The 16,814-nt window shown below is 45.6% G+C and overlaps 1 protein-coding gene across 12 annotated transcripts in view; it reads right to left on the minus strand.

The window, feature by feature from the left end:
- Window positions 1-16,814, minus strand: part of SEC31B (SEC31 homolog B, COPII coat complex component) — a 30,546-nt gene continuing 13,732 nt past the window's right edge. For 4 of the 12 annotated variants that reach the window (XM_012102792.4, XM_012102791.4, XM_060405127.1 and 1 more), the window contains 16 exons: window positions 14,698-14,928; window positions 13,639-13,713; window positions 13,279-13,377; window positions 11,769-11,868; window positions 11,091-11,269; window positions 10,701-10,827; window positions 10,208-10,353; window positions 9,360-9,533; window positions 8,445-8,606; window positions 3,967-4,144; window positions 3,011-3,319; window positions 2,725-2,783; window positions 2,323-2,424; window positions 1,869-1,985; window positions 1,338-1,409; window positions 1-1,103 (listed from right to left, as the gene is read on the minus strand). In XM_012102792.4, coding sequence (XP_011958182.3) covers window positions 924-1,103; window positions 1,338-1,409; window positions 1,869-1,985; window positions 2,323-2,424; window positions 2,725-2,783; window positions 3,011-3,319; window positions 3,967-4,144; window positions 8,445-8,606; window positions 9,360-9,533; window positions 10,208-10,353; window positions 10,701-10,827; window positions 11,091-11,269; window positions 11,769-11,868; window positions 13,279-13,377; window positions 13,639-13,713; window positions 14,698-14,928 — 2,310 coding nt within the window. In that variant the 3' untranslated portion in view covers window positions 1-923. Of the gene's footprint in view, window positions 1,104-1,337; window positions 1,410-1,868; window positions 1,986-2,322; window positions 2,425-2,724; window positions 2,784-3,010; window positions 3,320-3,966; window positions 4,145-8,444; window positions 8,607-9,359; window positions 9,534-10,207; window positions 10,354-10,700; window positions 10,828-11,090; window positions 11,270-11,768; window positions 11,869-13,278; window positions 13,378-13,638; window positions 13,714-14,697; window positions 14,929-16,814 lie in introns of those variants that run through there. The other 8 variants (XM_060405129.1, XM_060405128.1, XM_060405126.1 and 5 more) reach the window with 5 other exon arrangements.

Raw genomic sequence — 16,814 nt, forward strand, 5'->3', positions numbered from 1 at the left:
TGAGGAAACCAAACTAAAGCAGCTTTATTGCACATAAAGTACATCAGGGCTTCAGTGCAGAGTCCAACCATGAAAGTGCAGCCGGAGAGGGTAGGGAAGAAGGGCCTCCAAGTCTTGAAGAAGAGTGCCAGAAGAGTCTTTCATTAATATGGCTCCTGTTCCAGAAACAGGCTTCTAATCACAGAATGAATGGGTCTATATCTTGCCTGGGCCAGGACTCAGGCAGGCTGAGTCAGGGGCTGCTCCCCATGGGCAGTGGTCCCTCTGCTCCTATCCCATAGCTTAAGACAACTCTCAGCAAAAGGCAGTGCACCCCTTCCACCCTCCACCTCACCTAGTTTACCCTTAACAATGCTGGCAGAGGAGAAGCCCCTTCTTCAAAGGGCCCGAGTTCCTTCTCTTGGTTCTGCTCAGCACCCATCACTCATGTCTAGGATTTGTTGAAAGGCTGAGCAGCAGTCAACTCTACTCCAGTCTCTGGGGCTCAGAGAAGTACGGAAACATGAAGTCAGAGGCAAGGAGAAGGTAAAGTCATAACCCACAGAAGGGGAAAGACAAAAGACCCACACGATGGGCACGGCAGAGGTAGACTTGTAAAGATGATCCTGCTCACCCTCTCGGAAACCACTTGGACAGAATGCCCCTGGGGGAGAAGGTGCACTGTGCCAGTCCCTGTTGGAGTATAGTTTTAGGGGAAGTGAAGGAGAACAGGCTGACTGAGCCCTGGGCAGATCCCAGAGGGCCAGGCATAAAGGGGTAGAGAGCAGGCACTCTGCTGGTTTGGAGCCAAGTCTACAGCATCATATACCTGGCAGCAAGGGAGGAAGGCTGGGAAAAACAAACAGAATCTGTTCCAAAATTCCCTTCCTGCAGGAAAGAATTAAGTAACAGTAAAAGTGGTCTGGCAGGAGGGGCTGCCTGGTTTAGATGTGCAGCTTATGAGCAATGGTGAGGACAGACTTCAGGACAGGCATGAAGCTGGAGACCTCACTGAAGCTGCTGCAGCCCACCACCTGGGCATGCACCACAAGGCCCTGCTCAGAGCTTCCTGCGTCCACACATCGGGCAATCTCATGGAGCCCAGCCAGCACAGGAGGCGAGAGCTGTGGAGGGATTGGCCCAGAGTTAGTAAGCCCAACTCCACCCCTACCCTGAAGGCATGGAAGGGAGAAGCGAGGACTTCCTTCTGGAGTTCTGGAGCCCAGTCCAGGCAACATGTCTATATTCTGTAGGGGACCCAGGGTCAGTGAGGCTTATGGGAAGGGACAGTGTGTGCCCTTTGGCCATGGGTGAGGGTGGAAAGCAGGAGGCAGACGAGCACCACTGAGTGTACTTACTGTCCCCTCGCAGAGCTTGTCATACAGACATTCTAGACGTTGCGCAGCTTCATCTAGCTTCCGTTTTGTCTTCTGCAGGGAGGGAAATGGATTCTAATTCCAGGCCCTAAGCCTAATCCTACATAGGACCGTAAAGAATCACGGTACCTTAGAGCTAGAATGGCTCAGTGCTCTTTCTTTCATTTGACAGAGGACAAATGGAGACCTGAAGAGGGTAAGTGACTTGCTCTAGTTGACTCAGCCAGGATTGAATGGCAGGTCTCACTACTGATCTCACCCTCCTTCCAGTACTCCCTGCTGCCTTTCCAAGAGCTAAGTCTCAGTGCTGTTGGGTCCTGCTACCAAGGAGCTAAACTCCAGACCAGACAAGTCCTCCCCAACTCCACACCAACAATATCAAATAAGTATAAGCTACAGACAGCATGTCCAGGGACAGTAAGAAGATTCACACAAGGAACTGGTCTTATAGTTAAGGGATCCTGGGACCAGCTGGGGTCGGAAGGGAGCATCATGGGGAAGGTTCAGACTCACTAAATCAGTGGCAGATTGGGAGCAGCGCTGCAGAAGTGCCTCAAAGCTGATCTTCAAGGACTGGTGTTCAGGGGGCAGCTCCTTCCTGTTGATCTTCTCCAGTGGCTGCTGACATTGCTGAGGAGGGAGCAGGGAGACAGGAGAGACAGGCAAGCTGTCCTGCTTATGGCTCCCCTCAGGACTAGTCCTCTGTGACTTGGGGTCATGCTGCTCCCTTTGGAGCAGAGCTGGGGAGGGGCATCCCCCTTCTCTGCAGTAGGGACACTTGGTATCTGCCCCCCACCCCATCTCTTTCAGCCCAGAGTCTGCCTCCAACTTGAGGAATGAAGCCATCCTTCATGCTCCCTGCTTTTCTACACCCAAGAAAAGAAGGTTTCCAAGAGGAAGGGAAACACATCATTCCTGTCATCTGCCAGCTGAGTTCTTATGGGGCTCTGGGGGGAGCATGACTCACACTGGGGACAGCGGGTTGTGAGGAAAGGACCCCTCGAGGCTCAGGGGCGAGGCACATAACTGGAGCAGTAATTGGTGCTGGGGGTATAAATGTCTCTGGCAACTAAAGAGAGAGAAAAGAAAGGCACATGAGTCTAAGCTGAAAGACCCCTTCCACCCTGCTTTGAGGGAGTGGAGAAACTATGAATGAACAAGGGCACAGAACAGTGAGTGGTGAACCTAGAAGTCAGAAGATGGTGAATAAGAAGGAAAGAGGAGGTGGCTGAGGGAGGAAGAGTGAGTGGGGAGAGAGAGGGGACAGAGTGCCCGCTTGAGCATGGGAAGGACCAGGCTGCTTCTGTAAGGACCTGGAGCGTGGCTCATTGGCGAATGTATGGGGTTGAGTGGGGAGAGATGTATTCACCTTTTTCCTCTGGTGATTTCCCTTGGGCACTGGAGCATTTTTCAAGGAATCCTGAGGTCCTGCATAGTGTGAACATAGGGGTAATTAGAGGCGTGACCAGAAACACTGAAATTTTTGGTCTGAAGATCAGTAAAATTGATTTAGTTGGAGTCTTCCACACATACCCTCTGCAGACCAGCCACACTCTCAGTTGACATTCCTAACCCTAGTTCACTGGCTTGAGGAAAGAGACTCCCAAGGTGGTAGTGGGGAGGGGAGGAGAGGGAGGCCATAGGAGAAGACTGACCTGGGTGAGGAATCAAGATGCCAGTGGTTGGGAAGACACCAGCGCATGGAGCACCTGGCCCTCCTGGAAGGTGGGCCGCAGGGAAGCTGACAGGAGGGGCTGGTGGCTGGGAGCTCATAGGGATGAAGCCTGGTGCTCTCACAGGAAACAGAGGGGGCACTGGAGGAGCCCTAGACAGGGGGACAGAGCCAGGCTGCATAATGTCTGAGGGTGCCATGGGTGGAGCCAGGAGAGGCCATGTTCCAGGGAATCCCACGGGGTTAGGAGCTTGCGCCCTTTGCCCTCCTAACAGCTGAGGCTGAGATAAAGCTGAAATGGGACAGAGAGGAGATTCAGACCACATCAGAGTGGAATCACAGAGGAATCAGAATCACAGAGGAATTTTTTAAAAAGAAACTATAATAGTAATTAATAATATAAGGAGATCTACCATTTACAAACTATTTTAAACTATATTCCTTATTTGACCCTCAAAACAATCCTGTGGGGTTGAAATGAACACTATAACAATCACTCTCAATTTTCAAAAGAAACAAAGTGGCTAGGTATAATGCCCAGTACAAAGCCAAGTACTGACAGTATTAAGAATTCAGACTCCAAGCTCCTCCCACTATATGGACATGCTGCTGTTGCTGCTGCTAAGTCGCTTCGGTCGTGTCTGACTCTGTGCGACCCCATAGACAGCAGCCCACCAGGCTCCCCCGTCCCTGGGATTCTCCAGGGACACTGGAGTGGGTTGTCATTTCCTTCTCCAATGCATGAAAGTGAAAAGTGAAAGTGAAGTCGCTCAATCGTGTCTGACTCTTAGCGACCCCATGGACTAGAGCCCACCAGGCTCCTCCATCCATGGGATTTTCCACTATATGGACATATTACTTCCCAAATCCATGCCAGCCATGCCAGCTATTTTCCTCTGTACTCTGTCTAGCCAGATCTCCACTTAGTTGGTCACTCACCAGGCCTTACCCCAGGGCCCAGAGGCAAAGGCTGTGCTTCCTGGACCCCAGATGGCCTGTAGTCACTTGTATTCTGCATTCTGAAGCCCTGATAAGGGCTAGGATGGGAAGGTGTCAAGGGCATCACTAGTGATGACTGAGGTGTAAAAATCCTTGGCCTTGGAGGTAGAATTGGAACCTGTAGGAAGTGAAAAAAGGATCAGCATCTTGGAAAGGAAAAGAAATTACTAAGTAACTGAAAATGGAAAAACAACAGGGAAAATGAAACCAAAGGCTAATTTTAAAAAAAATCAACAAAATGGATAAATCTTTATAAAGACTGACAAAGATAAAGAGAGGAGACACAATTCATCAAGACAGAGGATGAAGCAGAGAATACTCCAACAGACCCTGCATCCATGAAAGGGGTGATAAGGAATGTTACAAATAACTTTACAAATAATTTGACAACTTAGAAAACTGGACCAATTCCTCAAGAACCACAAACTACCAAAACTCTGCCAAAATTAAACCAAAGACCTGAATGTTCTGTAACTATTAAAGGAATTAAACTTGTAATTAAAAACCTCCTCCCACCCCCTTCCCCCAAAAGTTTCTAGGTAGACCTAGATAGTTTCACTGGAGAAATTTTACCAAACACTCAAAGAATTGACACAAAGGTTCCATAATCTCTTCCAGAATATAGAAGGACCATTTCCTAATTTACTTTATGAGGTCAGTACTACCCTGATACCAACACCACAAAATAAAACTACAGGTCAATATTTCTCATAAACTTAGGCACAAAAATCCTCAGCAAAATTTTAGTAAATCAAATTCAGCAATGTATATAAAAATAATATACCACAACCAAATAGGATTTATTCCTGGTCATGGAATGTGTATCATGATATATTTAAAAATCAATCAACACAATCCACCATATCAGAAGAAAAATCATTTGATCATACAAAATGATGCAGAAAAAACATCTGACAAAATTCAGCACTGATTCATGACTCAGCACACCAGGAAAAGCAGGAATTTCCTTAGCTTCACAAACAGCATCTACAAAAACCTAGAGCTACCATTATTCTTGGTGCTGAAAGACTGAATGTTCTCCCTCTAAGACTGGAAACAAGGTTAAGGTGTTAACACTCACCATTCTCATTTTAATACTACAAAAAGGCAAGAGAAATTCAAGGCATGTAATCTGGGAAAAAAGGAAGAGGGATAGCCTTTTTGATAAATGATTCTGGATATCCATTGGCAAAAAAATAAACCTTGACTCAACTTTTACACTTACACAAAAATTAATCCAAAGTGGAACATGGACTTAAAAGTACTTCTAGGAAAAAATAGTAGGAAATTTAGGGGACCTTGTACTAGGCTAACAGTTCTTTGACTTGACGTGAAAAGCATGAACCACAGAAGGAAAACTATAAATTGGACCTTATAAAATTAATTTTTTTGTTGTTCTGTGAAGGACTATTAAAAAGATGAAAAGAAAAATTCTTACACAGTTATACACACATACACACGTATGAGGACATGTAAAACCAGTGAAATCTGTGGGTGGAAATTAAAAGATGGGACAGGATAAATTATCAGAATTTTCCTGCCTAATACCTTTATCTACAATCTTTCTGGATTTTGCTCCCTTCTGGTAGGCTCCTGGTCTCATAAATTAACAGCATCCTATCCATCTGGGCACTGTCCTCTACACCATCATCAGTTTCTGTCAATTCTACCTACTAAACATCTCAAATCCAACCTCACTTTCTAGTTTTTTCATTCCTTCATCATCTCCTGCTATGCTCCTAACCGTGTCTAGCTTTGCTCTTCCTAGACAAATAGCTAATCCTTCCCCTGCATAAGACCACTCAATAGCTCTAGAATGCCTTCAGGGTCAAGTCTAAACTCTTGAACACAGAAATACCAGGTCTCTCTTGATCTAACTATACATACTGTTACCCAGCCTCAACTAACTCATTCCACTGCCACAAACACCTGCTTTGTAAAGTAGTTAAAATGTTAGTCATTCCTCAAACAGGCTTTGCTTACTTTCCCTTTACTGCCTTGGCAGATGCCATTCCCTCCACCTGAAATAACCTTTCTTCCCTCTTCCTTTGTTTAAATAACTTTCAATCTTCAAGACTCAGATCAAATATCAGTAAATTGCTTTCCGTATGATCTCAGGGCTCTTTTATCATATCCCAATCAGGGCATTTATGAATTTTACTGTAGTTAATTTTTACATATCTATCTTTTTAGTAGACTATGAGCAAATTAAGGGCAAGGATCATGGTTTGTATACTTTTCTGTTCTAAGTGCCTAGCCGTTGTTCAATAAACAGCTATTTAAAAATAACTGAATCTATGCTTTATGACTGAGGTTCGTGACATTGTACAGGAGACAGGGATCAAGACCATCCCCATGGAAAAGAAATGCAAAAAGGCAAAATGGCTGTCTGGGGAGGCCTTACAAATAGCTGTGGAAAGAAGAGAAGCAAAAAGCAAAGGAGAAAAGGGAAGATATTCCCATTTGAATGCAGGGTTCCAAAGAACAGCAAGAAGAGATAAGAAAGCCTTCCTCAGCAATCAATGCAAAGAAATAGAGGAAAACAACAGAATGGGAAAGACTAGAGATCTCTTCAAGAAGATTAGAGCTACCAAGGGAACATTTTATGCAAAGATGGGCTCGATAAAGGACAGAAATGGTATGGACCTAACAGAAGCAGAAGATCTTAAGAAGAGGTGGCAAGAATACACAGAACTGTACAAAAAAGATCTTCACGACCCAGATAATCATGATGGTGTTATCACTCACCTAGAGCCAGATATCCTGACATGTAAAGTCAAGTGGGCCTTAAGAAGCGTCACTACAAACAAAGGTAGTAGAAGTGATGGAATTCCAGTTGAGCTGTTTCAAATCCTGAAAGATGATGCTGTGAAAGTGCTGCACTCAATATGCCAGCAAATTTGGAAAACTCAGCAGTGGCCACAGGACTGGAAAAGGTCAGTTTTCATTCCAATCCCAAAGAAAGGCAATGCCAAAGAATGCTCAAACTACTGCACAATTGCACTCATCTCACATGCTAGTAGAGTAATGCCCAAAATTCTCCAAGCCAGGCTTCAGCAATACGTGAACTGTGAACTCCCTGATGTTCAAGCTGGTTTTAGAAAAGGCAGAGGAACCAGAGATCAAATTGCCAACATCCGCTGGATCATCAAAAAAAGCAAACAGTTCCAGAAAAACATTTATTTCTGCTTTATTGACTATGCCAAAGCCTTTGACTGTGTGGATCACAATAAACTGTGGAAAATTCTTCAAGAGATGGGACTACCAGACCACCTATCCTGCCTTTTGAGAAACCTATATGCAGGTCAGGAAGCAACAGTTAGAACTGGACATGGAACAACAGACTGGTTCCAAATAGGAAAAGGAGTACGTCAAGGCTGTATATTGTCACCCTGCTTATTTAACTTCTATGCAGAGTACATCATGAGAAATGCTGGGCTGGAAAAAGCACAAGCTGGAATCAAGATTGTGGGGAGAAATATCAATCACCTCAGATATGCAGATGACACCACCCTTATGGCAGAAAGTGAAGAGGAACTAAAAAGCCTCTTGATGAAAGTGAAAGAAGAGCGTGAAAAAGTTGGCTTAAAACTCAACATTCACAAAACGAAGATCATGGCATCTGGTCCCATTCCTTCATGGGAAATAGATGGGGAAACAGTGGAAACAGTGTCAGACTTTATCTTTTTTGGCTCCAAAATCACTGCAGATGGTGACTGCGGCCATGAAATTAAAAGGCGCTTACTCCTTGGAAGGAAAGTTATGACCAACCTAGATGGCATATTCAAAAGCAGAGACAAAAAAAAAAAAAAAAGCAGAGACATTACTTTGCCAACAAAGGTCCATCTAGTCAAGGTTATGGTTTTTCCAGTGGTCATGTCTGGATGTGAGAGTTGGACTATGAAGAAAGCTGAGTGCTGAAGAATTGATGCTTTTGAACTGTGGTGTTGGAGAAGGCTCTTGAGAGTCCCTTGCACTGCAAGAAGATCCAACCAGTCCATTCTAAAGGAGATCAGTCCTGGGTGTTCTTTGGGAGGAATGATGCTAAAGCTGAAACTCCAGTACTTTGGCCACCTCATGCGAAGAGTTGACTCATTGGAAAAGACTCTGATGCTGGGGGGAGGGATTGGGGGCAGGAGGAGAAGGGGACGACACAGGATGAGATGGCTGGATGGCATCACCGACTCAATGGACATGAGTTTGAGTGAACTCCAGGAGTTGGTGATGGATTGGGAGGCCTAGCGTGCTGCAACTCATGCGTTCGCAAAGAGTCGGACACGACTGAGCGACTGAACTGAACTGATGCTTTATAAAGATAGGAATTTTCATCATTTTAAAATTAATATATTCCAATCACGCCTGGTACTTGGTAGACACTTTATAGGCATTTTGGAATGACTGAATAAGCAGGGTCTTACCTGGTGAGAAGACTGGAATTTCAGTCTGGAAGAGGATGTCTCTTGAGAGTAGGGGGTAGCTCCCACGACAACCCGGGGAAAAGGGAAAGAGGGAGACTGTTGGCCCGAGACACCAGAACCCTGGGCGTGAAAAAGTCGATCTCTCAGCTGCTGAACTGGTAGCTATAAAAGTTACAATAATGAAAGACTGTGTTAAGTAAAATTAAAACAAGCAAATATCCTCTCTTACAAGCCTAGCCCCACATAGCTTTCAAACCTCAGCTGACCCTCCACATTTTAGCCATCTCAGAGAACTCAAAAGATCTCTGCTGCAGCTGCTGCTGCTAAGTCACTTCAGTCATGTCCGACTCTGTGCAACCCCATAAACAGCAGCCCACCAGGCTCCCCCATCCCTGGGATTCTCCAGGCAAGAACACTAGAGTGGGTTGCCATTTCCTTCTCCAATGCATGAAAGTGAAAAGTGAAAGTGAAGTCGCTCAGTCATGTCCAACTCTTAGCGACCCCATGGACTGCAGCTTACTAGGCTCCTCCGCCCATGGGATTTTCCAGGCAAGAGTACTGGAGTGGGGTGCCATTGCCTTCCCCTGCCAAACTGACATTTGCTTTACTAGTTATTTCTCTCTGAAGGTCCAACTCAACTGTTTTAAACCACTGAGAAGCCTTCTTCAGCTTCTCCAAACAAAGCCAGCCCCTTGCCTATGAAGTCCCAAAATGCTTAGTATAAGCTTCTGTTATGGCAGGATAAATTATTGACATCTGGTTTTCCTCCAAGAGACTGTGAACTTCCTGAAGGACTAGGTCTTATTTATCCCAGGAGCTTTAGCATTTAGCATAGTGCCTGTAACACAGAAGTGCTCAGCCAGTGTTAAGATGACTGAAAGAAATGGTTTGCTCTCTCCACATGCTCCCACTCACCTGAGCACAGTCACTGGGTAGGTAGCTCATGGCAGTGGCCAGGTTGCCCTGGGCTGCCAGGAGGTTGGCATACTGAGTGATTCTGTAGGTTGTGGCAGGGCCTGGGCTCACCCCATCAGGACCCCACAGTAGCTCCAAGCTCCTGTTAAGGACCATCACTTTCTCCATCAGGTCCTGGAGGGACAAAGGAAAGGGCAGTCAGTCCTCGTCAACGCACACCCTGCTCTCTTAGCTCAGGCAGCTCAACCAAGGACTTCCCTGCTATGGATAGCAGGTGATGACATATGACATGTAAGAGACATGACAGCCAGAGAAGGGCCACTTGGCTTCACTTCCCAAGCTGTTTGGGTCTTACACTCTTGCACATCTCTGCCTCTTCATTTTGGATTCTTTACCTTTTACGCTAATACATCTCAATTTCAGATTCTGTTATCCTTTTATTTCATGTGTGACTTTGTCTCCCCGTGACTGTGCCCATCTCTGTGGGCACCCACAGAGTATCTGGTACAACTTAGATTCATAGGACTTTTCATAGACGCTAATAGAAGGCCCAAACTCGGTATTATTCAAATACAGAGTAAACTTATATACTCAAACCTGAAGTGGGAAAAAATTGTGAAGTTAATATCTAAGCAGCTGCTACTCAATCTCCCTTGACTGAGAAGGAGGTAAGATGACAGCTTATCCATGGCAAAGGTCCCAGACTTTGAGGGCCCTTCCCTCTTTCCTAAAACTGATTCTAGCCTGGATACCTAGAAGACCCGCCTCTGATGTCCCTGCAGTCTCCACTGCTAGCCTCTCCTGGAGGCCTGGTATGGAGGGACCAGGGCCCTGAAGTGAAGGGGTACCTGTAAAGCCATAGGGGATGAAGCTGGCTGGCATTTTGCCCAGCACTCCACCAGCCGCTCCACACTCCCTGAGCATACGTAACAGAGTCTGGCTTCAGAGGTGAGTGCCCAGCCACTCTCCTGCTCCATACGAGTTCCCAGCCTGTCTGCAAAGAGATAGAAGCTTCTTAAAATGGCACAGCTTCCCTGTGCTTCTCCTCCTTCTGTTTGAAAACAGGTAGAGGACCATGAGCTATGGGACAAGTAGCCACAGTGGCTTTAAGACAACACCGAGGCTAATCCTGCTGGGCAAAGCTTTTGCACTGAGATTTGACAAGAAAAAGTAAAATAGGAAAATAAATGCCCTCCACAGAAAGTAGAGATGTACTGTAGTCCCTGATGACATGGCTTGGCTTCCCAGAGTTCAGGCTGTGCCTCTGTCTCCTCCCGCAGTGTGTCCAATGACTCCATGCTAGAGTCACACCACTCCATCTTGGAGCCAAGGGCCACCTACCGCAGAGCTCGGGGAATTTCTCTGGCTCTGAGTATGTCAGCAGCAAGGCCAGAGCCTCTCTCCAGTTCTTCAGGCTACAGGTATGCACCATGTCTTTCCAATTCTTCTGTATAATGCAGGCTAGCAGCTGTAATGGGCAGTGAGGGAAGGAGGCCATCAGCTGTTCATGCAGCATAGGCAGCAGCAGTCACACAGGGATGCACTGAGACAAGCCCCTCCTATGCAGCCTTCCTATTTGACCACTGACTAGGGGCTCGGGGTAAGGTAAGGGTGGTTGAAGTAGGAGGAAAGAGAGGCAAATCCTCTAAACGCCAGTCCCGTAGTACGGACAGCCACTTGACAAGGCCCAAGTAATCCCCTCCTCCTCTTCTCTGCATGGTGGTCAGTTACCGGGGCGATTCTGGTTTTCTTCTCGGCCAAGTAGCGCTCCTGTGCTTGCTTCAGCAGATCTGAGCCTCCAGCCTGGGCCAGGATGATGGCATCAGCAAAGCGCTCTTCTTTCAGACACAGCTCCACGGCAGGGCCCAGTTCTCCAAGCAGGAGAGCCCGGCTCAGGAGTCCCTCCGTGTCTGCAGGCAGAGCATCCCCTCTGCATCAGCCTGCCCTCAGACCAGTGCTTTCTGTCCCCACCTCCTATACCCTGCCTCCCTGAGTCTCCCTCACCCCAAACTCCCCAAGATTCATTCCTTCATAACAAAATACAGAGGGGTTCCCAGGGGTCCCCAGGTCCAGTGGTAAATCTCTAAGGACAGAACCCAAGACAAGGGAGGGACTCGTGGCAGCATCACAGGTGTGCCGTGTGTTTGCTCAACAAGAAGAGGGTCACAGTTCTTTAAGCAGGAAGACAGAAGGATGAAGAGTACCTTGGTAGAAGGCCTTTCATATGAAGGATCCATCCATGAAAATCTTCAGCCAGAGAGAGCTCTGACTGGTACAGGACCACCCAGCATTTGCGATCATGAAGGGAAGGAGGAAGCCGGGGACAAGAAGGCAGTGTCTTCAAGTCTCGAGAACTCTGAGCCCACCTACCCCTACACAGAGGGTTCCTCTCCCTCAGGGTCAGGGTACCTTCTGTGATGGGGATCTCCCACGGAGTCATGTTTTGAGGGATCAGCTCATCAAAGAAGGCTGAGGAGGCCGAGGCTTCCCAGGTGGTATGTTTGGAGGTCTGTACAAAGAAGGAAAAAAGTGGCTACTTGGGAAATGAGTCTAGAAGACAGAGAGCTGGCCTAGTCACTCTCTCTGGGAGTACTATTCAGAGTTGTCCCTTCAACAGAAATAAAAGCCAAAATAAACAAATGGGATGTAATCAAACTTGCCAGCTTTTGCACAGCAAAGAAAAACAAAAGACAATAAACAGAATAGGAGAAAATATTTACAAACGATGTGACTGACAAGGGCTTAATATACAAAACAGCTCATACAATTCAACAACAACAAAAAACAACCTAACTGAAAAATGGACAGACAACTTAAACAGATATTTTTCCAAAGAAGACATACAAATGGTCAACAGGAGCATGAAAAGGTGCTCAATTATTGAGAGATGCAAATCAAAACTACAGTGAGATATTACTTTACACTAATCAGAACAGCCATCATTAAAATATCTACAAATAAATGCTGGAGAGGGTGTGGAGAAAAGGGAACCCTCCTACTCTGTTGGTGGAAATGTAAGGTGGTGTAGCCAAAACAGTATGGAGGTTCCTTAAAAAACTAGAGTTTCCATATGATCCAGGAATCCCTCTCCTGAGCATATATATGGACAAAACTATAATTCAAAAAGATACATGCATCCCTATGTTCACAGCAGCACTATTCACAATAGCCAAGACAGGAAACAACCTAAATGTTCACTGACAGGTGAATGGATAAAGAGGATGTGATACATACACAAGGGAATACTACTTAGCCATAAAAAATGAAACAGTGCCATTCGCAGCAAGATGAAGAAAGACAAATACCATATGATATCATTTATATGTGAAATCTAAATTATGACACAAATGAACTTCTCTATGAAATAGAAACAGACTCATGGACATAGAGAACAGATTTGTGGTTGCCAAGGTGGAGGGAGGTGAGGAAGGGATGGAGTGGGAGTGTAGGATTAGCAGATTCGAACTAATGTACATAGAATGGATAAACAAGGTTCTACTGTACAGCATGGGGAATTATATTCAGTATCTTGTGATAAACCATAATGGAAAAGAATATAAAAAAGAATACATAACTAAATCATTTTGTAGTACAGCAGAAATTAACATAACACTGTAAATCAACTATATTTCAATTTAAAAAAAAAAAAAAAGAGTTGGCCCTTAATGGGTAAAGCTAAAAGAATAACCAGGTGAAGCTCGGGAAGTGCTATACTTCATGGTTAAAAGAGCTCCACTCCTAGCTCCAAAGCTTATGGGGTCTATGTCTCTCTCTGGTTCTAAATGAGTGAGGAGTTTGAAAACTTCCACAGAAGTTGAGCAGTTATTGAGAACAAAGTGAAGGGCTAGGAAGGGGAAAATTCCTTAAGGGCAGGTTTTCTATGCTACCCTAGATGGGGCTGGCTGGGCTCCTTCCATACCTGTATGGAGAACGCCTGTTGTCTGTTACTGTTGAGGTCATCTCCCTTGGACTGAGGGCTCTCACCCAGGCTCAAATCACTCCTCAACCATGTGGCCACCTGCAGGGAGAAACATAGGAATACCACTCTTCCTAACACGAGATCAAATAAATATTAAGCTTTTCTTCCTACCTTCATACTCCACCAACTGATAGCACAAGATCCTTGCGCTATTTTCCTGGGAAACAGAATAACTCCAGGAGGTAAAATGCTCATATATGCATTACTGAAGCCCAGGAAGAGGTATTCTGAGATGGTTTCCACCAGCAGGATTCTCTTTTTCTACAACAAACATGTATTTCTGATGTGAAAGCAGCTTACCTTCTTCTGAAGTTCATCTTTACTATATCCTAATAGCTTCAGGAATTTCATCCGGGAGTCCTTCTCTAAAGTCACCTAGAAGCCACAGAACACAGACGTGTCCATTAAATTAATGTGAATAACTCTCTCCTGCACCAGCTGGACATCTGTGATAGTGGACCCTCAAATGTGGCTCTAGAAGTGCCCCCAAGACCAACACCATCTCTCCACTCTTTTCTGCAGACTTGATTCCTGTGGGATTGTGGGTAGATGTGTTAACAAATCCTTTCTCCCTTCTGCATGAGAACTGGACCTTCAAGTTGACTTCCTAGATCTATTATGCTGGTAACCTGATAAGAGTAAAATGTCAGCTATGTTTCTAGGCAAGACTGCTTGTGACTGGTAAATTGCATCTGGACTGGAACTATGTAAACTATTAATAATTGATGTGGACAACATGCTATGGGCTTCCCTGAGAGCAAGGACTCTTGTACTAAACAAATCCCTTGCAGGAACTCTAGAAGCTATGCTTCTGGAGTTCATAAAACAGCTATTGGCCCTTGTGGGCCTGAGGCTTCTAAGCTAGGGCAGTTAACACACCAGCTTGATGTATATCTCATCTTCTTGCACCTGAGCTATCATCTGAGGAGCTGAAGGGGAGAACTCTAAGCTGCTGCATGGACTGCAACAAGGACTCCTGCAGAAGAGAACCACTTGATGCAGTCTTGTGAATCTAAATGGCTAGGTGAGAAGACTCCTGTCAGCTGATCCTCTTCCCTTCCTACTGCCCCATGGCACGACACTGGAGAAGCCTTCACCATGGCTCTGGTAAAGTACCCAGGACATCAGCAATAGTAGAAAAAAGGCCAACGTCACTTGTATTCCTCAGTTTCCCTGCTACAGAGAGTCTCTGAACCTCTGGTTAAAAGAAGATTTTGTTCCCAGAATGGGTGCTGTATAGGAAAAAACCCAGCAGGGTTAAGGCCTCTGTAATCTGGGCCATAGGGTGGTAGTTGACAGAGGTTGAGTTATCTGGCTTTGGGGAGACACTTCTGAGCAGCCAGCCTTCAGGTTTCCTACCTTCAGGAACTGCCAGAGCATCTTTTCGCTTTGCAGTGATGATTGGCGGATCTTGTTCTGACAGTAATTCAGGAGATTTCCTGATCCCAGGGCTTCCTGCAGCTCAGCTGACTGTGTCAGGAGTTCAGGTTCTGTGGTGACCTGACTGATAAAGACTAGGCGGAGGCAAGGCTGTGGCACCTGATGGACAGGGGTGCTGGGGAGGCCAAAGGTCACCAGCTTGCCCCCAAACTGATAAAGAAAAACAAGAAGGGGAGGGCAAAAATTAACACCAAGTCAGGATTACATGGGAGGCTATCTATTGGTCAACCCTAAAAGACAGGAAAGCAATTAAAAAAAAAACCAAAAAACAAAAAAAACTCCTGGGGGTGGAAAGAATCAGGAATTGAGTAGTGAATGTGCCCAAATCCTAAAACCACCCCTGCACTTTCAGCACCATTAACTTAAAAGGTACAGTCCATGGTACTCATTCTTTCCTCACCTGTTCTGGTACCATCATTCTCCTAGAATTATACGATAGTTATCACTATCCCAGGTAGGGGGCTTCCCTGGTGGCTCAGACGGTAAAGCATCTGCCTGCAATGTGGGAGACCCAGTTTTGATCCCTGGGTTGGGAAGGTCCCCTGGAAAAGGAAATGGCAACCCACTCCAGTATTCTTGCCTGGAAAATCCCATGGATGGAGGAGCCTGGTAGACTACAGTCCATGGGGTTGCAAAGAATTGGACACAACTGATAGTTTTCACTATCCCAGGTAACTCTGGACTAAACTGCTCGTCATTATCACAGTCTTTTTACCCACTGTAGCTGAACAACAATAAAATCTTCCCCCTTCTTGTTCAGTGTCTCCCATGCCCTGTGCTAGCATTTTCTTCCTCCATTCCAAGCCCTAGACTACCACCCTTTTCCTACGGCCATCCAGGAGCTTGTACTGGTTTCACAAGGCCACAGGAGAGCGTTTAAGCTCCTCTGCCTATAATGCACAAAATCTTTCGAAATCAGGACCAGACCTGCCTCTCTAGCACCATTCTCTCTGTTCATTCATGTGATCACTCTGTGTCTCCAAAGTACCCAGTACATTCCTGCTTCTACGCCTTCATCCACCATAACACTCCCACCTGAGCATCCTTCTCAGCAAATTAGGTACTTTATTGTATAAAGCACCTGGCACAAAAGCAGAGCCCAGTCAAGTTCCTTTACTCCAGCAGTTCTTCACCTTGGCTGCACATTAAAACCACCTGGGTATTTATCCAAAGTCACCAGGCTATACCCCAGACCAAAAAAAAAAAAGAAGAACCACCTCTGGAGGTGGTACCCAGGCACTGGTAATTTTTTTTAAGTTCTTCAGTTTATTCCGATTGCAGTCATGCTAGACAACCACTGCTCTACTCCCCAACCATTCACTACTCTCTCTCTTTAATGAGTGCTTCGAGCCAGAATTCTTCTCGTGATTCTTACAGCACAAAATCTATACTACAGGTCAGTGCTAAACACAGCCATCTTAACTTTTGATTTGTATAATACTCAATAGTTTTACACAGTGCTTATATGTATTCTTTTTTGTATGTTGGACAGCATGGACTGTTTGCTAACCTCTGTTCTCCTAGGGCAGGAGATGTGGGGGGGTCACAAGTTCTCTATCCTCTTCCTCCTGTTCTTCCTAAGGAGAGATTTCCATTTCTCCTTGGCCCTAGTCCCTAGCTGAGTCTCAGTGGATCACAGACAGAGGGACTAAGGGTTAAGAGGGGATGTTGGTGGGAGACATGCAGGAAAATCCTTCCCTCTGCTGTCCCCCACTGGGAGAGGCGTTGGGTTTGGAATGTGAGAACAGTACAATAAACAATGTCTAGGGTAGTGTCCCTCAACCCCTATATATTGTCACCCTGCTTATTTAACTTCTATGCAGAGTACATCATTCGAAATGCTGGGCTGGATGAATCACAAATTGGAATCAAGATTCCTGGGAGAAATATCAACAGCTTCAGAAATGCAGATACCACTCTAATGACAGAAAGGGAAGAGGAACTAAAGAGCCTCTTGATGAGAGTAAAGGAAGAGAGCGTCAAAGCTGATTTAAAATGCAACACTCAAAAAACTAAGCTCATGGCATCTGGTTCCA

Source organism: Ovis aries, chromosome 22 (assembly GCF_016772045.2).
Source record: "Ovis aries strain OAR_USU_Benz2616 breed Rambouillet chromosome 22, ARS-UI_Ramb_v3.0, whole genome shotgun sequence".
NCBI classification, from domain to species: Eukaryota; Metazoa; Chordata; class Mammalia; order Artiodactyla; family Bovidae; genus Ovis; species Ovis aries.